The 25,635-nt window shown below is 38.7% G+C and overlaps 1 protein-coding gene across 1 annotated transcript in view; it reads right to left on the bottom strand.

The window, feature by feature from the left end:
- The window catches only part of LOC138326465 (coiled-coil domain-containing protein 1-like), a 69,942-nt gene extending 56,373 nt beyond the window's left edge, over positions 1–13,569 (bottom strand). Inside the window, exon 1 of the mRNA XM_069272566.1 lies at positions 13,499–13,569. Coding sequence (XP_069128667.1) covers positions 13,499–13,569 — 71 coding nt within the window. The remainder of the gene's footprint in view (positions 1–13,498) is intronic.
- Between the last annotated feature and the right edge of the window lie 12,066 nt (positions 13,570–25,635).

Raw genomic sequence — 25,635 nt, forward strand, 5'->3', positions numbered from 1 at the left:
TGACCTACAATTTATAGATCTATTCTCTTGGATGTCATTGACATACATTTTGGGATCTATTTTCTTGGTTGTCATTGACCTACTACATTTTGGGATCTATTTTCTTGGTTGTCATTGACCTACAATTTATAGATCTATTCTCTTGGATGTCATTGACCTACATTTTGGGATCTATTTTCTTGGTTGTCATTGACCTACAATTTTGGGATCTATTCTCTTGGTTGTCATTGACATACATTTTGGGATCTATTTTCTTGGTTGTCATTGACCTACAATTTATAGATCTATTTTCTTGGTTGTCATTGACCTACAATTTATAGATCTATTCTCTTGGATGTCATTGACATACATTTTGGGATCTATTTTCTTGGTTGTCATTGACCTACAATTTATAGATCTATTCTCTTGGATGTCATTGACCTACATTTTGGGATCTATTCTCTTGGTTGTCATTGACCTACATTTTGGGATCTATTCTCTTGGTTGTCATTGACCTACATTTTGGGATATATTTTCTTGGTTGTCATTGACCTACAATTTATAGATCTATTCTCTTGGTTGTCATTGACCTACATTTTGGGATATATTCTCTTGGATGTCATTGACATACATTTTTGGATCTATTTTCTTGGTTGTCATTGACCTACATTTTGGGGATCTATTCTCTTGGTTGTCATTGACCTACATTTTGGGGATCTATTCTCTTGGTTGTCATTGACCTACATTTTGGGATCTATTTTCTTGGTTGTCATTGACCTACAATTTATAGATCTATTCTCTTGGATGTCATTGACCTATATTTTGGGATCTATTCTCTTGGTTGTCATTGACCTATATTTTGGGATCTATTTTCTTGGTTATTATTGACCTACATTTTGGGGATCTGTTCTCTTGGTTGTCATTGACCTACATTTTGGGGATCTGTTCTCTTGGTTGTCATCGACCTACATTTTTGGATCTATTCTCCTGGTTGCCATTGATCTACATTTTGGGGATCTATTCTCCTGGATGCCATTGACCTACATTTTTGGGATCTATTTTCTTGGTTATCATTGATCTAGTTTTTGAGGATCTTTTAAATCCAATGGATATTATACATGTAGGTTGACTATTTATTTGAAGCATATTTCACAAGTTCTAGTGGAGCTATAGATTTTATTCTGTATGCATTTTTTGCTGACCTTGACCTTGAAGTTCTATCAATTCTATTTGACCTAGATTTAAAGTTCTTTAGGTTCTTGTTGACCAAGATTTTAAACTTATAATGGTCTTATTGACCTAGACATTAGCGCTCTGTTCATTATATTGTTGTTTGTCTTGGTACACATTTAGTCCTTATGACAGTCATTTTAGAGCTAGACTGTTTCTATTGTGTCTTTTAAGGTTTAAAAATCAATTAAGAAAAAAACTCTTAAGTTTTGTATAGATGTTTCTTTTCTAAATTGTTTTTACCGAAAAAGTTGACAGATTATGAAGAAATACAATGGCGTTATTGCCATTATGTAATTAGCTTCCCGGCAAAAGCGTTAAAATGAACTTTAAAATACAAGATATTGACAAATTTTCAGTTTTGTAAGATTTTCACTAAAAGCCTGAAACTGATCAGAACTGTGACAGTTAACTACATCTCCAACTTAATTAAACAAGAATACCCAGCAATTAACAGGAAAACATGACAATGGATAGAATTCTGAACTGCTCTGAATGAAAATTAGATATATGACGCGAGTAAATCCAGTGCATCCCATCAGTAGATAATTACAACGGTGCTAATTATTTCTGTGCAGTGTTTAAGAAAAGATATTTGAGTGTTGTAGGTTTTCCTGGAGATAATTACCAGCATCTCTGTGACTAATTAGTATTTAGAGGTGCTAAGCCTATTTTTGGCCTGAAACTGTGTAGAACAAACAACCTGTGTGCCGTCTGCCCGTGATTCAATATTCTTTTCTCTCTTCCGTCATTGAATATTGAGTAATGTTTCCGTATTTTCAAAAGTTATTGCAAAGATGATTTACTTTCATTTTCCTCATATTTTCAAAATATTAACATAACACCTTTTTCTGACTTTTTTTAAAATCAAAATACACCACAATAACAAAAAGCACATTGCATAAGATGATATTTGCATGACTTGGGGAAATGACCATTGACTGAATTAAACTTAAACTTGGGTAAATATATATTGTCAATTTGACCAAACAAAATTTCTTCCAATCTGAATCCATTGCATAATCACTTTTCAACATTTTGATCTAGTTTTCATTTGTGAAGCTGTCTTTGAACTGCAGCATATGATAGCAGACAATAAACAAGAGGCCCAGTATCGCTCACCTGGTTTGTAATGTCAAGTGCTGTTGTGAATACAGGTTCATTGTTTCTTAATTTTCTGAAGGAATTTGAATATTTACCTCTAATTCCATTATTAGGCCCCGCCCCTCCTACCCCCGGAAGGTCAGAGCCAAAATTTATACAAGTTCTGTTCCCCTTCTCCCAAGGATGTTTGTGGCCAAATTTGGTTACAATCCATGCAGAACTCTAGGACAAGTAGCGATTTATAGGATTTACCTTAATTTCCTCTATTGGGCTCCGCCCCTCCTGCCCCAAGGGGAGTCAGAGCCAAAATTTATGCAAGTTCTGTTCCCCTTCCCCCTAGGATGTTTGTTGCCAAATTTGGTTACAATGCATGCAGAACTGTAGGACAAGTAGCGATTTATAGGATTTACCTCTATTTCCCATATTGGGCCCCGTCCCTCCTGCCCCCGGGGGGTCAGAGTCAAAAGTTATACAAGTTCTGTTCCCCATCCCCCAAGGATGTTTGTGGCCAAATTTGGTTACAATGCATGCAGAACTGTAGGACAAGTAGCGATTTATAAGATTTAGCTCTATTTCCCATATTAGGCCCCGCCCCTCTTGCCCCCAGTGGGGTCAGAGCCAAAATTTATACAAGTTCTGTTCCCCTTCCCCCTGAGATGTTTGTGGCCAAATTTGGTTACAACCATGCAGAACTCTAGGACAAGTAGCGATTTATAGGATTTACCTCTATTTCCCCTATTGCGCCCCGCCCCTCCTGCCCCAAGGAGATTAGTCAGAGCCAAAATTTATGCAAGTTCTGTTCCCCTTCCCCCTAGGATGTTTGTGGCCAAATTTGGTTACAATCCATGCAGAACTCTAGGAAAAGTAGCGATTTATAGGATTTACCTCTATTTCCCCTATTGGGCCCCGTCCCTCCTGCCCCCGGGGGGTCAGAGTCAAAATTTATAAAAGTTCTGTTCCCCATCCCCCTAGGATGTTTGTGGCCAAATTTGGTTACAATGCATGCAGAACTGTAGGACAAGTAGCGATTTATAAGATTTAGCTCTATTTCCCATATTAGGCCCCGCCCCTCCTGCCCCCAGTGGGGTCAGAGCCAAAATTTATACAAGTTCTGTTCCCCTCCCCTGAGATGTTTGTGGCCAAATTTGGTTACAATCCATGCAGAACTCTAGGACAAGTAGCGATTTATAGGATTTACCTCTATTTCCCCTATTGCCTCCGCCCCTCCTGCCCCAAGGAGATTAGTCAGAGCCAAAATTTATGCAAGTTCTGTTCCCCTTCCCCCTAGGATGTTTGTGGCCAAATTTGGTTACAATCCATGCAGAACTCTAGAAAAGTAGCGATTTATAGGATTTACCTCTATTTCCCCTATTGGGCCCGTCCCTCCTGCCCCGGGTTCAGAGTCAAAATTTATACAAGTTCTGTTCCCTATCCCCCAAGGATGTTTGTGGCCAAATTTGGTTACAATCCATGCAGAACTCTAGGACAAGTAGCGATTTATAGGATTTAGTTCTTATTTCCCCTATTAGGCCCGCCCTTCTTCCCCCCGGGGGGCCAGAGCCAAAATTTATACAAGTTCGGTTCCCCTTCACCCAAGGATGCTTATGACCAAATATGGTTACAATCCATGCAGAACTCTACGACAAGTAGTGATTTATAGGATTTACCTCTATTTCTCCTATTGGGCCCCGCCCCTCCTGCCCACAGGGGTTAAAGTCAAAATTTATACAAGTTCTCTTCCTCTTCCCCCAAGGAGGTTTGTGGCCAAATTTGGTTACAATCCATGCAGAACTCTATGACTAGTAACGATTCAAAGGAAATGTTGACGGACGGACGACGGACGCCGCGCCATGACATTAAAGCTCACTGGCCCTTCGGGCCAGCTGAGCTAAAAACGATTGGAAAGGTCAACTGAAACTTCTTCTCTGCAGGGTAACCTAATCACTTCATTAGAAATTTTAAGACACCAAAGACCATGCAATCTAAATATTAATGATCTAACTGTAACAAATTGACCTCTATAAAACTCCAACATGGATTCAGATTACATCATTTTTGTTCTATCTGCAGGAAAGTAAATGTTCCATAACAACCATTACGTTATCACTGGATATATCCAAAATACCAAGTGTTGAAATCATTTACAAGAAATGGACAAAACTCACTATGCCATTTTGTTGTCTTTGACAAGGAGGACAGACTATAAGAATACAGGTTTATTTCATGTACGTTTGATGTGTTCACACAGACAGGTCTAGAGGATTGCCGCACCAGTCAGAAACAATTGATTATTATATGACAATGTCATGGTCACTGTGACTAAAACGTCTGAATAAAGCTGTTGTCTTAATATCAGACAGAGCAACCAAATGGCATACATGTCAAGTGTTTAATCTATTATAAGTAAGTGACATCAATAAATGCAACTGTGTGTTACAATGGTTTTCCAATATCAATGCTTCCAAATATCCCTAATGTTATTCACTGCTTTAAAAGCTTTTACATTATGACATATTTTTAACCATTCAGAGATTTTGGCAACCATCTTGGCTACTAGTGAAGCAGAATTGAGTGATTCAATCATCGTGATCAGGTGTCTTAGCTCTATTGTATAGCATTCAGAGGTCTCAGGTTTGACCCCAATGGTCCACCTGATACATGGTCTCCTCTCTTGTTACAAAATTCTCAAGCTTACCACCCCTAATTTCAAACATTGGTAAAACACCAAGCAGAGGGACATGCAAACTTGTGAGTTGTTGTCTTCCGAGGTGAAGACTTGGTGAAAGGAGGAAGGAGTTTAGTGGAATTGGACTGGGTCGATCATCACTGACCAGGTTGCTCAATCAGTAGAGCATCTTGCTAAGTGTCCCGAGGTCTCTGGTTCAATCCCTGGTCTACCTGCTACATTTTCTCCTCTCCTATATAGATCCAGGAGATCAAACAGTCAGCCAGCAAGACATCAAGCATTATTACAACTGGCTGGAAACATTAATATCATAAGTATTATTACATTTTCATGGAAAAGCTGAAAATGATGACAGGATGTTGGCGAGTACATTAGAAATGCTGTGGCATGTTTCAACTAAAGCTGTTAGAGTACACTACACTCAATATGTAAATGTACATAAGTGGTAATTGATCACAAGAGACATCAATTAAAGTCATAGAGCATTCTTATTCTTCATATTTAATTGAGCATCAAACTTATTTTTGCAGGCAATTGTTACTAGGAACAGAGGTTAGAAAAAGCACTAGTTCAAACAAGTACAACACTGAATGTAGGCTATCTTAATTTCACAGCTTATCAAGCATTTTTATGTCTCAACAAATTTATCAATATGTTGTCTTTATATTTCATTGACTGGATATGGCACCTGAACATGGAAAATCCATTAAAATCTACTAATCTCTGTCAAAAACACAAAGAGGTCTGAAAGAGCATGAAAGCATTGACATGATAGCACGTCACAGTTGTCTGATACCACTGATATACCAACGATAAAACCAATGATTGAACATAACTTATCTATCATAATCAATCAAAATTTGTTTGAATCAAATGATAAAGCCTATTTCTATACTGATAAAATGGTATAATATCAAAATCAGTCATTCAGCATTATCCTTTTCAATCACCATTAGTTGTCCTACTTTATTCTAAAGAAACATTCCATTAAAACTGAATAAAGGCTTTCTGGAGTCTGTTTCCACATCATGTGTTCTGGTCTAAGTAACTACAGGTTTTATAGATCAATAACATTACCTGTGATTACCTGGACACTGCAAATAGATTTTACAATTGTGTGCAATAAAGGTATAAAAATAAAAGTGATATAAAGTAATTACATGTTATATCAATTTCACTTATATATCAAGCCAAAATTGATTAAAAATTAAGGCAAATTTTAGTTAGAGAAAACGATCATCAAGTTTCTCAATATGTTTGCAATATCTTTTTAATATGTACCCAGGGGTACTAGGATCAGATGTACACTACAATTGAATTTGATGTTTTTGTCTCAGTTATGTTACACGGCAATCATAAGATCTCTGAGAAGAAAGGTCAAGAAGACAAAATGCCAATATCTTTGTATATCCAAAAGTGCTATGTAATCAGAATCCAGTTGTGACAAAGCAGGAGACAATGGGACACAACACACTATGTGTCATACAGTCACTATATATATTAGGATTGAGGCATTAAAAGCATATTCCATTTTCTACACATATTTCTTCTATAAGTACAGTATTGAGTAAAACCTACTTTAGTGACCAACTCTGTATAAAGATCACCTGCTTAATATTACTGCTTTTCTAGGGTCCCAAATGACCAATTTCAACACCTGTGTACCATGAGTCCCTCTCCGTCCCTTGGGTGGTCTTTATAGACAGGTTTGACCATATCAATGCATTGCAGACATATGTAGTTATTTTGTTCCAGGGTTATTTATGAAAACTATCAATAGATAATATATATATGCAACAATCATCACTATTTCATGGTGTCTGCCTGACCTCTCATCAATAATTCCTCACGATTTATTTCCTTATCTTCACCATGTACCAGTATTTATAATTTGTGCACCCATGGTAGGAAAATCGTGGTGTATAAATAACCATAGCATAACTGTCATAAGTAATCATTTCAAATTCTTTTCAAAAGAAATGGCTTGTTTTCCTGTCCACTTAATCATTTTTGGCCTTTGTTTGCGGAGACATTGGATGCCAGTATGTTAACAAATATTTACTGCTTTATGCAATTTTTTCCAAGGACCTCGGCAGACGTGCCCATCCTAGGCAGCAGACTTAAAGAGAAAACCGCTACATTAATCAACTTTAATATTCTAGTACATGCAATAAAGAACTCAGATCTTAACCATATAGAGACATTGTCGTATCAAAAATTCAATAAGAGAGATAAATGACTTTGTTTTTATTAATAGCAAACATGAATAAATGAAAGAAAGAGTCGTCTAGTATGGCAAAATCCCCAGCATCTGGCAGAAGTTTATATAAACAATATTCTGAGGTAGAACTTGTGCATGTTAGTTTGAAGAGTTGCCTATTTAGATAAAGATTGGTATCTTACTGATCAGATTTGAATTAAATGTTTCCATGGTAACAGAATTATTTTTAAATCACTGTTAACATTCAGCCACAATTGAAGTTTTAAATGCCATGAGAAATAGGGCAATATATCAAAGTAAGTTGTCATTTTAGACAATATTACTAAGCTATAGATCTAGATGAATGACCTTGACCTTGAAGCTGACTAATGTGGACTTCGACCTTTGACCTCCTGATTTAAAAAATATTCCCAAATATGCATTTGCTGTCAATAACATGGCACTTAGATGTATCATTCATTTTAGACTTCTGATTGTGGGGTGGGGTGGGGGTGGGTAGGGGGGTTGTTAAGAAATAAGAGCTTATAATACTCCAGATATGAACAAAACCACCATAGCTGACATTATAGTACAGGCTGTAATCACCAAGAGTTTAAAACTACAGACCACCAAACACTAGCCAATAATGCAATATATGATTGGGCTAGACGCTACCCTACTAAACAATCATATGGCTCAAAGCTTTTTCAAATATGATTTGTAGATCGACATACAGTAAAGTCCCTTGATAATGAAGCGAATATTAAAGTCCGATAGTACAGACCATACACACCCATCTATATAAACAAATTAATGCCAATTGGAAAGAATTTATTTCAATATGCATGCAAACAGGCAGCAACTGGTCGTTATATCCGCCAGCGTTGTTTTATTATAAGGGTAGTTAAATGTCAGCATGCAATCTCCCAATCACATAACAAAATGACAACAGCGAAGTTCATTGATTTGGCATACACAGTCACACAAACATCCATTTTTTTCTCTCTCGAACTGAAATAGCGAGCCACGATTACGTCATTCTTGATTTCAGATGCACAGTTTCCAGGATGTTTCATGTATCATTGTGTTATCAAAGGTTTCATCATGAATTACTGGTAACATCCTTTTTATATATATTTCATAATGCAAAACATAAATAAGTAGACAGCTAGGAGAGGGGAAATGTACAATGTAGCGACCTGACCTGGATTTGAACCCAGGACCTCCAATCGCTAGTGGAATGCTCTACCGACTGAGCTACCTGGTCACCATTGATGGACCCAATCCAATCCTGCTACATTCAACTACAAGAACAAAAGATCATTTTGTATTTGAACTTTTGAATGAAGTCGCCATTGAAATAAGTTGATCTACAGGCAACTAAGATAAACTGGGTACTTCAATGTCTAAAGAACAAAAAATCGCTAGGTTCAGCCATAGGATAGACATTTCTTTCAATATCATTGAAATTGATGATCTCATTTCAAATTGATATATGGCATGATTCAATTTCTTATCAACTGTATATGTTTGCAACACATGTAATTACATATGTAGGAGCTGGGCAGCCTGTTATAGCAAACAGTGAGAATACAGAATATCTCCAAGGAGATATCTGCATGAAAATAGAATCCTTATCTTAACATGCATAATTTTTCATATTCCATAATTTGAGGTGGCAGAAATAAATAAAAGTTCATTACAATTTCTGTTAATCATAACTTTTTGTTCTAGCTGTCAGGCTATCCAGTGCTGTCTTCTCCTTACACTTACATTTTGTAGATATTCAAACCAAACATTTATAGTGATGACAACCACTATCAACATCAAGATGGTGTAGATATTTTTATGTTTCCCTGGCGTGACAGACAGACATAGAAAACCCATCACCCAACACTAAATATAGCACATATTTAAAGCTCCTCCCATATTCTCTTTCCTTGCATTTTTCTGCATACGTCAATTTAAACATCTGTCATAAAAAACAAAGTGATGGGGTATATGCTTCTAGTATGGCACTTTGAACTTGAAATGGGGCTTACCATCAGTGATACTCCAGGGGTTGCTATCACTGTAGTTATATCTCCACTGGACTCCATGTCATAGCACAACTAATAGCAGGTCTACAGAGCCTTTCTAACAAGATTTCAGAGAAAAATGCTCAATTTCAAAATTACACAGTCAACCACGGTACACTGTGGTTGACTGTGTAACTTTGAAATTAACACAGTCAACCACAGTACACTGTTATTTGATTCTTTTGATGTATATCAATGAACCAAACTATACCTGCTCATCTGTTTAAACACACAGAGCCTTCAGATTTGCTATGACATTATTTCCAGGAGTGGATATGAAGACAGTGATAGTAATTCCTGAATATCAAGGATAAAATTGAAGTGAACTTGAGATAAAGGTATCCTGATATACAAGGCATTACATGGGGAAAAACAATGAATTTCCTAATGTTAAGTTCCATGAATAGACTCCATATTACTGAATGAACTCATTGATTCAATACTGCTTTATATGTAAATGAGAAGTCAGCAAAATGAATCAATGATACAAATCATCATATATACAATGTACCAGGCCTAAATGGAATAGTATTGTCCACTTCGTAAGAGGCTTAAATAGCCAGGGCTCACTCAGATATAGAACTTATCAAGGACCAAGGATCCAAAATGGTCAGCAGATGAAAACCAGACTATTGGTAAAGATTCATATGTTGATCATTCTAAACAAGTTTGGGGTCTCAATGGGGTAGTTGTCAAAGGTACTGCAGTATTTTTGAGACACTCATTCAAGTTTTCTACTGCTGACAGAACTGGGAATATTTTGAACATCTTTAACTGTAACTATAGTTCTTTAAAAATCTAACTGAATCAGTAAAAAAAACAAAAGGTCATGTGCACCAAGATGATTACCAGTACTTCCCTCAGAGTTTCTATATTGATCCTCGTGGCTTGGTGTTATGAGACAAGATTACTACATTAGTCCCAATATTGGTCAATTCTACACCCCCCACAGGCTCCCACTGTATGGAAATTCCATAGGAAGCCATATTAATATAATTTACAGACAAAAGTGCTGGGAAATATAGGCCAGTAATTAGCATGTCCAAATATAGCTGAAGAAATAGAAGTGTGGAGAGAGTATTGGCAATCACCACTAAGTAATAGTCTGGGAAATTATGGACATTTTAGGTCATTGCCATGGATACCAACTAATACACCATAAATTTGAACACAAGCTATGTCATCGCCATGGATACTGAAAATTTGTGCTCTCAATACTCAATATGCATGATTATATTTATTTATCATTACCTAAAACTGTTTTTGGAGTTTAAAGTTCAACAAGTACAGAAGACCAGAAGTCCTGCTGAACATGAAATAAAACTTGTAAAGTGCAAAGATAAGTGTATAATATATATGCAAGAATCTATTGTCAAAAGAACAAAAGGCCACAAAACAATTAGCATAGCAAGAGACTAAAATTCTTTTTTATTTACTAGGTCAAATGTCCAAATATAGGTCAAGGTCAAGAATAAATTTCAGTCATAGAGATCAATCATGGGACAGATTAATAAAATCTGTTACCAGTAAGTGATCGAGATCGGGTTATCTCAGTCGAGGGCTAAGATTTTGTAACATAATCCCAACCGAAGCGTTAGCCGAGGTTGGGATGTTACAAAATCTTAGCCCGAGACTGAGATAACCTGATCTCGATCACTTACAGGTAATAGATTATTTTTCTCGCCCCTCAAAGATGTAATAAAACCCATTTATATATGTTTTCAGAGGGTAAAATTATCCCGTCGTGGGACTCCTAGTTCAAAGCCGATTGACCATTTCATCTGCGCTTCGAATTTAGTCATTCCGCGTAAAACTATAGTTCGGTTATATCAAAGAAAAACGATGATCAGTTGGTAACTACTGTTTTTTATAATTAAAAACAACAACCAAACAATGCATGATAAATGAATAAATGTACATATTTCTAATAATATTGATTTTCTGAAGTGTGGGACGTCACCGATTCGAGAGTATGACGTCACATTCAGCCAAAAATCGCATAAAGGTACCAGACAGATCGGACGAGATAGAAAAATCTAGCACTGGGTATCATGTGAGATTTCCCTGTCCGAAGTGCGAGAAAAAGTGTTCAATAACATTCATATTTGACAGCATGAAAATACTATAACTATCTGCTTGTAAATATGGATTTCTCTGTTTCCTTTTTACAATAAAAGATGTGAAGGTTCTTTTTGCTTGAAGATCAAAATGATTTTGATATATATCTTGTTTTTTACTTTTTATAAACTATAAATTCTGTTGGGTTTTTTTTCAAACAGAAAAGAACGTACAGTACACAAAAAGACTATATGAATTGAAGGATGTAGTACAGATTTAAATCATATGGACATAAGATTATGGAATGCTAACATTTAAGGAGTGAGATGTTGCGAAAATGAGTTGAAAGATGGAGAACGAAATTTTCGAGAATAGAAAGACAAAGAAAGGAATTGAAGAATTCAAAATAAGAATGGAAGGATGAACAAGGACCAAATAGATAGAGTAAGAACTGAAAAAGAAGACAATAAAAGGAATGGAAAGATGGGTAAAGGAATGGAATTCATTTTCATTCTGGATGAACAAAATATTGCGAAACAATCAACAAGTAACAGAATGGAAGAATGTTCAAAGAAAAGAATAAAGAATTTAAAAGATGGGCAATTAAATCAATGAAAAGAGAAAAATGGAAGGATGGAAAAAAGTTTGGAATAGTTAATAAAGAAAGGAATGAAAAAAAATGATGGAAGGATCTGAAACTGAGAGATGAACAATGAAATGGAAGAATGAGGGAAAGGTACCATGGATGGACAAAGGAATGGAAGGTTACACAGACCCAACACAGATTCAGTTTCTGGTTGATGGCTATAAAAACTTTCAAGGTCAGTAAGGAAATAGAGCTAGTGTTGATGGGGTGTTATTTATAGTTAATACCTGTTTGCTACCTCATTTTATAAATTATATTTATCTCTATATCACCTAATATATCCAGTGAAGTAACATTACCTTTACTTTTGGTACGTGGGCAACATAACGACACCCAAAAATAGGACCTTCCAATAGGACTTCTCATAAAACGGCAATTTCCTTTGGTCGACAATAACATCTGTGGATATTGTCATTAAGTATTTTACTATCTCAGTCATATATTTCAGATAAATGGTGAGGACATAACACTTCATTAGCTCATCAGACCAACACGATCTATAATTAAATTCTGTAGAATGCTCCCCGAAAATTAGATGAGAATGACGTATATGTTTTAAATTGGATGAAAATTTCATCAAAATGAACATAAAATGTGTATAGCAGCCATTCATATCGACAACTGTTTTTCTGCATTATTGATAAAACTGTAAAATTGCAAAAGTGGAGGCAACACCATAAAGAAATCACATCAACTAAAACAAATGTCAAGGTCAATCATGGAAGGGGCCATTAGTTATGTCAAGGTCGAATGTATGTACATCTTTCATCAACGTTCCTTATTTTTTTCACTTGAACTTCTCAAAAGGAAAAGCAATATAAAAGTCATCCTTGACCCCAATTTCTCCAAACAAACAGAAATGGATCAGCATAAGTAAACAAATATGAAAATATTTAAGTGATTTCAGCTTTTTACTTGGGTTAACGCTTTTTTGTTTTGAGAAATACAGGCCTTGTCATTTTAAAATTCTACTATTGGTGTACAATCACACTTAATGTAGATAAACATGGAAATCATCGCTGCTGTGTTAGAATGACTAGCTGTGAAGGGGACTTTGAGGACCATATCTAAGCTATTGAACATTTCGCACATGATTGATGCCAAATGTTGAAGTGTAAAGATGCATGGCTGACTCCCTATCTATTTCCAAACTTTAACTCTGGCAATGATTAAAAGGCTAGAGAATGGCTTTTTCTATGTCAGGTTTCTACCGATCCAAACAGAGGTTTTGCATGACTGCAACACATTACATTTCCACTGTTTCTCTGGAGACATTATCCTATAAATCTTCCGCAATACATTAAAGGCATTGATCGAAGTTTACCCGAAGAGAAGAAAATAAGCACCTCCGTCATTGGAAAGCTATAAACTACTGATGTCCCTAAGAGATAGATCTGAGTCAAATGTACATAATTTACCAGCCAAAGCTTGCATTAGCAGGCGAGAATGACTGTCCTTTATAACCACTGATACCAGTTTCTCCCAAAAGTCATTTCTATGGCCAAAATGATACCTACACTATTCGTTTGGGCCACTTCAAAGCCTTGAAGCCCTTGGCTGGTGTAGTGAACTGGCAAATGGCAGACATACTGGTGTTCTACCAAAATTGGATTCCTTAATAACGGATTTACTATTGAGAAACTTCATTATAAAGCATTGATAAGAATGAAGGATGCCAACAAGCTTTAACGAGTTTTGAATGATGTGAAATAATAAATCAGTCATTATCTGTAAGCCATCAACTTATTTTCCCCTGAAAATAAAAACATATAAACTTGAATTCAAATGACTGGAACAGTTCATTATAAAATTGTATGGGTTTTTGACTTAATCATATAATTAACTTATATTTTTCATAAAATAAACATATAACCATATTTTTTGTATTATTTATCTAAACCTTATCTTTATAATGTAATTATTAAGTCACATTATTAATATTCACAACACAGGAAACATAAAATCTGTTCACAATTGTTCTATCCCATGGTTCTCATGTGCTGTGTTTATTTTTGTTAGTTCAATATTTCTCCCCCTAAGTACATCTGCATTTTCATGTTTAGCTGAAAAAAGGTGTAACAAAAGAAGAAAAATTCTATAATGAACCATCATCATTTTCATCATCATCATCATCATCATCATCATCATCATCATTATATCATCATCATTATCATCATCATCATCATCATCAGATTCAGACAAGAATGTCCAAAACTCTTATAATCTTGACAACAGTACTATCTAACTACTTAATTCGGCTAAGTCCAACTTCCACTATTATAAACCAAGCACTCTTGTCTCACTTCTACTTCAATCCTGTTAGCCCGGTCAAAGTCCCACTTCAGATCAATTATTCCAGTCCAAAACCAGGCCATTTCAGGCCATTAAGTCAAAAACTAGTTCCAAAACCAACCAATAAGTCTAAAACCAGTTCCATATCAATAAGTCTATAAAAAATTCAAATCAGACCAATAATTATATAATTCCTAAACCAGTCCCAAATCAGACTAATAAGTCTAGAAGCAGTTCAACCTCAGACCAATTAAAAAGTCCATCCCTTGTTTCACTTCAGACCAATAAGTCTAGAACCGATTCCAAATAAGACTAATATGTCCAAAACTAGTTCCAAATCAAACCAATAAGTCTAAAAGCAGTTCCAAATAAGATCAATAAGTCTAGAATCAGTCTTAGTTCAGACCATTTGGAACAGTCTCTGTTCCACTTCAGACCAATAAGTCTAGAACCTATTCCAAACAAGACTAATATGTCCAAAACTAGTTCCAAATCAAACCAATAAGTCTAAAAGCAGTTCCAAATAAGATCAATAAGTCTAGAATCAGTCTTAGTTCAGACCATTTGGAACAGTCTCTGTTCCACTTCAGACCAATAAGTCTAGAACCTATTCCAAACAAGACTAATATGTCTAAAACCAGTTCTAAATCAGATTAATAATCTAGACCCAGTCTTAGTTCAGACCATCTAGAACAGTCTAATATGTCTGAAACCAGTTCTAAATCAGACCAATAAGACTAGAAGAAGTTCCAAATAAGACCAATAAGTCTAAAACCAATTCCAAACAAGACTAATGTGTCCAAAACCAGTTCCAAATCAGACCAATAAGTCAACAAGAAGTTCTAAATGAAGACCAATAAGTCTAGAGCCAGCTCAATTTCAGACCAATAAGTTCAGGCAATCGATTATTTCATTTGAACCCTTTGATACCAGGATGTTCTCTGTAAATACCATTTTACAGCTTGATCGAGGTTTGCAAATCTCAATATATGTGCACGACCACCTTATACCTATACCTCTCTATCTGTCTGTGATCTGCCCTATGTTTTATTTAATCAGTAAATGTACAGACCGATGGGTGCTTTGGTTGACAGCCTTGTGTGGTGACCGCGGTACTAAGGTCTGGATACCTAAAACCTCTACCAATATAGATCAGTCCACCACAAGTACATATCAACTACAGTAATACTATGTATAATTCTGCTGCTTAATTAAAGTCATTTTGAAACAATAATCTTGCATATTAACAAAAATCAATGTCTAAACTTTACTCCAAATAGTCAGTGTATATTCTGGTGACAAAGGTAATTTAATTAATGCCGATGGTATTCAGATCACATGGTTCACATGGTATATACCTACCTAGCAGGGAGGGCGCTATAGAATTGTACCTGCTGTACATATTGCAAGATAGTAAATGCAACTAAATTATGTATATTACTTTTTGTTCCAAATTTTACAGCCAAATCTCAATTGTGGTAGAACTTTAAAAAATTTAAATGCATTTTCAAGATGGTGGTCATCTTGGATTTTAGATCTTCCAGAAAAATAACAACACTTTGATGGGACTATACCAGGTTTATTTCATGCAAGTTTCAGCTAAATTGTACTGATAGAACTTGAGAAGAAGTTCAAAATGTGAAAAGTTTACACTCGGCGCACAGTGAACGGCGCACAACAACGGTAAAAAGGCGGTGTACCAAAGGTGAAAGAGTGAAAACTCAGATTTTCATTGTTTAAGTTCTATCTAATTAAATATTAGAATAAAAATAATAATTTTTGCAGTTTTTGCAAGTAAATCTAGGGTTTGTAAAGTTTTTTCAAGAAAATTGATGAAAAATTCAAAACATAGGTCACAGTGACCTAGTTAAGTATTTTTTCTATTTTAGCATAAAAAACTTTATATTATATTTTTGCTGAAAACTAAGATTTTTCAACCATTTGATAGGTTGGGATTGATGTCTAGTACTGCATATGAATCTTGACATGACCTAATTAAGATGATTACATCCTGGGGTCACATTGGCTAGGTCACGTGCATAAATTAAGTCATATTCAATGAATGGTATCATCTGTCCACTTAGCACAGAGATTGTTGATTAACAAGCCGGATACACATGATGTTTACAATGGTAATGACTAGAATGAAGGATGTTTTCAAAAACAGTGAAAATATGGAAACATTCATCCATTAGCTTATTGAAATTGAATTATTATTCAGTTTCTTTTAAATATATTGCTCAAAATGTGAAAATTTGACCGGGAAAAGGCAACGTCAGTATTCACCGGTGCTGGTCCATCCATTACCAAAGATGACAAAGAGGTCCAATATCCTTGTTTTAGAATACATGTATTTAGAAATCCACAACAACAGTTTCAAACCTTTGGCTTCAAGATGTAAAATTAAGGGGTTTTTTAAAATTATAAAGTGTTTCACCCCGAACCCCCATCAGCACTTCAAAGCGGTGATTCAAACTGGCGGCGTGTTTACATGGCCCATACCGATGTCTGATGAAACAAGCGAAGTCGTGGAATTTCCATCCCCCACTTTCAGAACATATTGTAGGTAAACATTATTGAGGTTTAACCTTTGGTTGAAACATGAAAAAATATACTGAAGTCTTATTTGGAAGAAAGATGTGTAAAATAATGTCCGCTGAAGTGACATTTAAATTTGGCTGAGCTCTGAAGGCATTAAACTTCGAAACTAAGAAAATCGGTTTACATTTCTTACAATTATTGCACAGGGAATGTCAGAAAATGACGTTTTGAGTACATCAAAGGGCCATAACTCCACTATATAATGTCGGTCAAAAGTTGCAATTAAACATGGCCAAGCCCTTAAGGCATTTGACCTTGTTATTAAGATTGAAGAAAATTGGTTAATATTTATTAGTTATTGCAGGAAAAAGGCAGAAAATGACTTTTTTTAAGAATCAAAGGGCCATAACTCTGCTAATTAAGATCTGCCAAAAGATACAGTCCAACTTAGCTAGGCCCTAATGAATTTAACTTTGTAACCAAGTTGCACAAAAACTGCAGAAAAATGACATTTGTAGTAAATTAAAGGGCCATCATCCGCCGAAAGAGTTCATCGAACCTGACCAGGCACTTAAGGCATTCAACCTTGTTACCAAATTTGAAGAGTTTGGGGGATAACAAGCAACATGCTCACTAATTATGTTGCTATTATTAGGTCATCTGATGACCTTATGTCATCATGCATCGTCTGTTGTAATGCTCTGTTCGTGAACTTTTCATTCAAACAACTTCTTCTCAATAACTTTAAGGCCTGGAGTACTGATATTTGGCCTGTAGTATGCGGGGATAAAGGGCTACCAAGTTTCAAATGAATGATCTTGACCTTCATTTAAGGTCACAGGGGTCAAAAAGGCTAAAATCTTTCAACAACTTTTTCTCATTAACTTGAAGGCCCAGGGTACTGATATTGGGCCTGTAGCATGCTGGGATGAAGGGCTATCAAGTTTGTTCAATTGAATTACCTTGACCTTCATTCAAGGTCACAGGGGTCAAAAATGCTAAAATCTTTAAACAACTTCTTATCATTAACCAAAAGGCCCTTGGGTCAGAGCCAAAATTTATAAAAAAAAAACCTCTATTTCCCTTTGCTCAAGGATGTTTCTGACCAAATTTGGTTACAATCCAAGCAGAACTCAATGACTAGTAGCAATTCAAAGAATTTACCCCTATTGGACCCCATCCTTCTGCCACCAGAGGGTCAGAGCAAAACTTTCTACACACACTGTTCTTCTTCCCCTAAGCACGGTTCTGGCCAAATTTAGTTATAATCCATGTAGAACTCTATGACTAGTAGTGATTTAAAGGAAATGTTGACAGATGAACGGACAAGGGACAGATGACGGACGCCGCGCCTTTGGGCCAGGTGAGCTCAAAACAAACAATAATTAACAATTTGGAATTTTTTCAATTAGTTGCTGAAACTGTGAAAGCGTAAGAAGACCATATAGCAAAGCATGCCAAAAATATTAAGGCTTTGTTCACAGAATCGCAGAAAAGTGTCCTAGTCAACATTTCTTGTGATTTTTCAATGAACTTGCAGCAACTGTTTGACACATTAACTTAATACCTTTACCTTTGCATTAAACTTTACGAACACACAGATTTGTTTAAGATATTTTCCTGTTGTTTGGTTATAGATCTAGATCTATCTATAACCAAACAACAGCAATACACATTCAGTAGGTTAAAGGCTTACACAATCCTGTATCATAATGTAGCAAGAGCTTAAAGTATGCTATATGATGAAATCTCCTAGTACAAAACTAGAAGACCACCGTATCTTTAAGCAATCAAACAATCTTAATGATAAGCATAACTACAGTTCCAACATTTAAATCTCCTGTGTTCTATACACACAAAGAAATCATAAAACCCAAACTAACAGAGTTCAACAGTCTTTGCTATAACGTTAAAGTAATCATCAGATATCTTTGTTTCTTACTTGGACACAGACATTTTGTCGATTTTAAAAAATTGGTGTTATAGACTGCCCTACTGTCGATAAGGTGTGGGAATTTTTCAGCTGTTTTCACCTCCAATGGTTATTTTAGGTGTGTAGTTCCTTATTGTGTAAGCTGTGATCACCTGGTGCTTCTGGTTATCAGACCACTGACCAGGAAGTAAACTAGCCAGACATCATGGTCAGTGGCTGTACTCATAGTGGCCTGTCTCATTTTCTCTGATTTATGGGGAAACGGATGGTACCAGGTGGGGAGACAGAGGCACTATATACTCCACCCATATGTTCTAACACGGATGGTACCAGATGGGGAGACAGTGTCACTGTGTACACCACCCATATGTTCTCACACGGATGGTACCAGGTGGGGAGACAGTGTCGCTGTATACACCACCCATATGATCTCACACGGATGGTACCAGGTGGGGAGACAGTGTCACTGTGTACACCACCCATATGTTCTCACACAGATGGTACCAGGTGGGGAGACAGTGTCGCTGTATACACCACCCATATGATCTCACACGGATGATACCAGGTGGGGAGACAGTGTCACTGTGTACACCACCCATATGTTCTCACACGGATGGTACCAGGTGGGGAGACAGTGTCACTGTGTACACCACCCATATGATCTCACACGGATGGTACCAGGTGGGGAGACAGTGTCACTGTGTACACCACCCATATGTTCTCACATTGATGGTACCAGGTGGGGAGACAGTGTCACTGTGTACACCACCCATATGTTCTCACACGGATGGTACCAGGTGGGGTGACAGTGTCACTGTGTACACCACCCATATGTTCTCACACGGATGGTACCAGGTGGGGAGACAGTGTCGCTGTATACACCACCCATATGTTCTCACACAGATGGTACCAGGTTGGGAGACAGTGTCACTGTGTACACCACCCATATGTTCTCACACAGATGGTACCAGGTGGGGAGACAGTGTCACTGTGTACACCACCCATATGTTCTCACACGGATGGTACCAGGTGGGGAGACAGTGTCACTGTGTACACCACCCATATGTTCTCACACAGATGGTACCAGGTTGGGAGACAGTGTCACTGTGTACACCACCCATATGTTCTCACACGGATGGTACCAGGTGGGGAGACAGTGTCGCTGTATACACCACCCATATGTTCTCACACGGATGGTACCAGGTTGGGTGACAGTGTCACTGTGTACACCACCCATATGTTCTCACACGATGGTACCAGGTGGGGACATGTCACTGTAACACCCAGTCTCACACGATGGTACCAGGTGGGGAGACAGTGTCGCTGTTACACACCCATATGTCTCACACGGATGGTACCAGGTGGGAGACAGTGTCACTGTGTACACCACCCATATGTTCTCACACGGATGGTACCAGGTGGGGAGACAGTGTCACTGTGTACACCACCCATCCATATGTTCTCACACGGATGGTACCAGGTTGGGAGACAGTGTCCCTGTGTACACCACCCATATGTTCTCACACGGATGGTACCAGGTGGGGAGACAGTGTCACTGTGTATACACTACCCATATGATCTCACACGGATGGTACCAGGTGGGGAGACAGTGTCACTGTGTACACCACCCATATGTTCTCACACGGATGGTACCAGGTGGGGGACAGTGTCACTGTGTACACCACCCATATGATCTCACACGGATGGTACCAGGTGGGGAGACAGTGTCACTGTGTACACCACCCATATGTTCTCACACGGATGGTACCAGGTGGGGAGACAGTGTCACTGTGTACACCACCCATATGTTCTCACATTGATGGTACCAGGTGGGGAGACAGTGTCACTGTGTACACCACCCATATGTCTCTCACACGGATGGTACCAGGTGGGGAGACAGTGTCACATGCGGTGATACATACACCACCCATATGATCTCACACGGATGGTACCAGGTGGGGAGACAGTGTCGCTGTGTACACCACCCATATGATCTCACACGGATGGTACCAGGTGGGGAGACAGTGTCGCTGTATACACCACCCATATGTTCTCACACGGAATGGTACCAGGTACCAGGTGGGAGACAGTGTCACTGTATACACCACCCATATGTTCTCACACACGGATGGTACCAGGTGGGGAGACAGTGACAGTGTCTGTTACACCACCCATATGTCTCACACGGATGGTACCAGGTGGGGAGACAGTGTCGCTGTATACACCACCCATATGATCTCACACGGATGGTACCAGGTGGGGAGACAGTGTCACTGTGTACACCACCCATATGTTCTCACACGGATGGTACCAGGTGGGGAGACAGTGTCACTGTGTACACCACCCATATGTTCTCACACGGATGGTACCAGGTGGGGAGACAGTGTCGCTGTGTACACCACCCATATGTTCTCACACGGATGGTACCAGGTGGGGAGACAGTGTCGCTGTATACACCACCCATATGATCTCACACGGATGGTACCAGGTGGGGAGACAGTGTCACTGTGTACACCACCCATATGATCTCACACGGATGGTACCAGGTGGGGAGACAGTGTCACTGTGTACACCACCCATATGTTCTCACACGGATGGTACCAGGTGGGGAGACAGTGTCGCTGTGTACACCATCCATATGTTCTCACATTGATGGTACCAGGTGGGGAGACAGTGTCGCTGTATACACCACCCATATGTTCTCACACGGATGGTACCAGGTGGGGAGACAGTGTCGCTGTATACACCACCCATATGATCTCACACGGATGGTACCAGGTGGGGAGACAGTGTCACTGTGTACACCACCCATATGTTCTCACACGGATGGTACCAGGTGGGGAGACAGTGTCACTGTGTACACCACCCATATGTTCTCACACGGATGGTACCAGGTGGGGAGACAGTGTCGCTGTATACACCACCCATATGTTCTCACACGGATGGTACCAGGTGGGGAGACAGTGTCACTGTGTACACCACCCATATGTTCTCACACGGATGGTACCAGGTGGGGAGACAGTGTCGCTGTATACACCACCCATATGATCTCACACGGATGGTACCAGGTGGGGAGACAGTGTCACTGTGTACACCACCCATATGTTCTCACACGGATGGTACCAGGTGGGGAGACAGTGTCACTGTGTACACCACCCATATGTTCTCACACGGATGGTACCAGGTGGGGAGGACAGTGTCACTGTGTACACCACCCATATGTTCTCACACGGATGGTACCAGGTGGGGAGACAGTGTCACTGTGTACACCACCCATATGATCTCACACGGATGGTACCAGGTGGGGAGACAGTGTCACTGTGTACACCACCCATATGTTCTCACACGGATGGTACCAGGTGGGGAGACAGTGTCGCTGTATACACCACCCATATGATCTCACACGGATGGTACCAGGTGGGGAGACAGTGTCACTGTGTACACCACCCATATGTTCTCACACGGATGGTACCAGGTGGGGAGACAGTGTCACTGTGTACACCACCCATATGTTCTCACACGGATGGTACCAGGTGGGGAGACAGTGTCACTGTGTACACCACCCATATGTTCTCACACGGATGGTACCAGGTGGGGAGACAGTGTCACTGTGTACACCACCCATATGTTCTCACATTGATGGTACCAGGTGGGGAGACAGTGTCACTGTGTACACCACCCATATGTTCTCACACGGATGGTACCAGGTGGGGAGACAGTGTCGCTGTGTACACCACCCATATGTTCTCACACGGATGGTACCAGGTGGGGAGACAGTGTCGCTGTGTACACCACCCATATGTTCTCACACGGATGGTACCAGGTGGGGAGACAGTGTCACTGTATACACCACCCATATGATCTCACACGGATGGTACCAGGTGGGGTGACAGTGTCACTGTGTACACCACCCATATGTTCTCACACGGATGGTACCAGGTGGGGAGACAGTGTCACTGTGTACACCACCCATATGTTCTCACCGGATGTTACCCAGGATGGTACCAGTGGGGAGACAGTGTCACTGTGTACACCACCCATATGTTCTCACACGATGGACATGAGGGACCATGTTTACCAGGTGGGGAGACAGTGTCACTGTGTACACCACCCATATGTTCTCACATTGATGGTACCAGGTGGGGAGACAGTGTCACTGTGTACACCACCCATATGTTCTCACACGGATGGTACCAGGTGGGGTGACAGTGTCACTGTGTACACCACCCATATGTTCTCACACGGATGGTACCAGGTGGGGAGACAGTGTCGCTGTGTACACCACCCATATGTTCTCACACGGATGGTACCAGGTGGGGAGACAGTGTCACTGTGTACACCACCCATATGTTCTCACACGGATGGTACCAGGTGGGGAGACAGTGTCACTGTGTACACCACCCATATGTTCTCACACGGATGGTACCAGGTGGGGAGACAGTGTCACTGTGTACACCACCCATATGTTCTCACACGGATGGTACCAGGTGGGGAGACAGTGTCGCTGTGTACACCACCCATATGTTCTCACACGGATGGTACCAGGTGGGGAGACAGTGTCGCTGTATACACCACCCATATGATCTCACACGGATGGTACCAGGTGGGGAGACAGTGTCACTGTGTACACCACCCATATGTTCTCACACGGATGGTACCAGGTGGGGAGACAGTGTCGCTGTGTACACCACCCATATGTTCTCACACGGATGGTACCAGGTGGGGAGACAGTGTCACTGTGTACACCACCCGTATGTTCTCACACGGATGGTACCAGGTGGGGAGACAGTGTCACTGTATACACTACCCATATGATCTCACACGGATGGTACCAGGTGGGGTGACAGTGTCACTGTGTACACCACCTGTATGTCCTCACCAATCTAAAATATATCCGTATTTTCAAAAGGTGACAGTGTCACTGTGTACACCACCTGTATGTCCTCACCAATCTAAAATATATCCGTATTTTCAAAAGGTAATACTACAAGACATCTGCAGAATCTTCAGATTTCTTAAGGAATATAATTATGAATGGCAGTGAAAAAAATAAAAACTGACACAACCCGTATGTCCTCACCAATCTAAAATATATCCGTGTAATTTTCAAAAGGTACTACTAAGTAATACTACAAGACATCTGCAGAATCTTCAGATTTCTTAAGGAATATAATTATGAATGGCAGTGAAAAAAATAAAAACTGACACAATTATTTATCTCCAAAATCGACTCTAGCTGTCATCTTAACTCATATTACAACAAGGAAAAAAATGGTCATCATCAGACCATAAAGTATTCTGAAATGAAAAAGCGTTTTGGTCATTTTGGGTTTTTTTATACATAAGATTTTAAGATATGTACACATACTAGTTTGACCTTGGTTTCCTTCAAAGTTGAAAGTTTAGCCCATTTAGGGCCTAATGCAACTATTATTGATTTCCAGGCCTCCTCAAAACTAAAGAATGCACTACAAACTAAACAATACAAATCTTAAAGACATTGCTAAAGTACGGTATATTAAATAAACATTTTACACAATGTTGATTCCAATGCCTGAACCAGCAGTACAATGAACTGTAAATCTACTGACAGTAGACTGAGGATGAAAAAAGTTATTATCACAGATCAGAATCTTCACCAAAACAGCTAGACTCCGTCCCAAGTGACCCCGTCTCCAAATGATCGTCAGATGTCAAACAAGGGCTGACAAAGTAGAGGAGGCTATTGACACTCATTGCCAGGTTTCCCTCTAAAAGACCGATGACCTTGGCAAGGTCACATCTCCATTGACAGCTTGTAATGGCTGATAATCGGAGCTGGAGGTTGGCTAACAGATCTATAGCTATATACTGGAGTGTCTATACTGTTCATCAATGTAACAACTTAAGGTGTCTCCTGCTATCAATTTTTTATCAGAAGATTTTCTTGAGAATCGTTTGGACTACAGAGACATGCAAAGTAAATAGTTTTCTTATAACTGAAAATCTAAAGCTAACTTTTAAAAGCGTTACCCCTTGGAAAAATTCACTCAAAACTTGAACTACTGGAATTTTTATTTCTAGTAGCATTGTATGGATATTCTGCATTTTCCAGAAAAAAATGTTCCGTAGTATCAATGAAACTCTGATGACAATTTAATCCACTGACACTGGAAATTCCTAATATTTCCAATTTTAGTCTACACACGAAGTTTCATGAAGTTGAATACATATTTATTCAATTTATCATATTCACAAGGTCCAATAATAATTATTAGTGCAAAGGGAAATATCTCTGTAAATTATTGTTAGACCTTGGAATTCGACAAAGTGTATCATATTCGGCATTTCAACATTCTCTTCGTAGTTTTAGAGATACTCAAATACCCATTTACTTTCTCATTGGTGATAGAAAACATAACATCTTGCATGCCAGATTAAGAAACAAATCCAGCACTCTTAATAATGACTTATTTCAAGCTAATTTAATTAATTACAAACACTGTCAATGCGGACATCCTATCGAAGATGCACATCATTTCTTTTTCGTATGCCACAATTATACTAATCAACGCCTAAAATTATTTCGTGAGCTAAATGATTTCATCCCGTTAGACCTGCACCTACTTCTATTCGGTAATTCTATTTTATCCAAGTAAGATAACGAAACTATTTGCCAATCCACCCAGCAGTTTATTAAAGATACTAATAGATTTAAATAGAATATTGCTTTGTTTGTTTTAATATATTACATCATTCTGGTCTTTCCCGGCTCGGGTGACAAAAATGTTTGTGATAAGATTTTATAGAAGGATCAGCGAACGAAAAGGAGAAAGACATGGAAGGCACAGTATGTGATAGGCATTAGATAGTTTGAATGGCATGAACAGTGGAATATAGTTTAACACC

The sequence above is a fragment of the Argopecten irradians genome, chromosome 6, assembly GCF_041381155.1.
Source record: "Argopecten irradians isolate NY chromosome 6, Ai_NY, whole genome shotgun sequence".
NCBI lineage: Eukaryota > Metazoa > Mollusca > Bivalvia > Pectinida > Pectinidae > Argopecten > Argopecten irradians.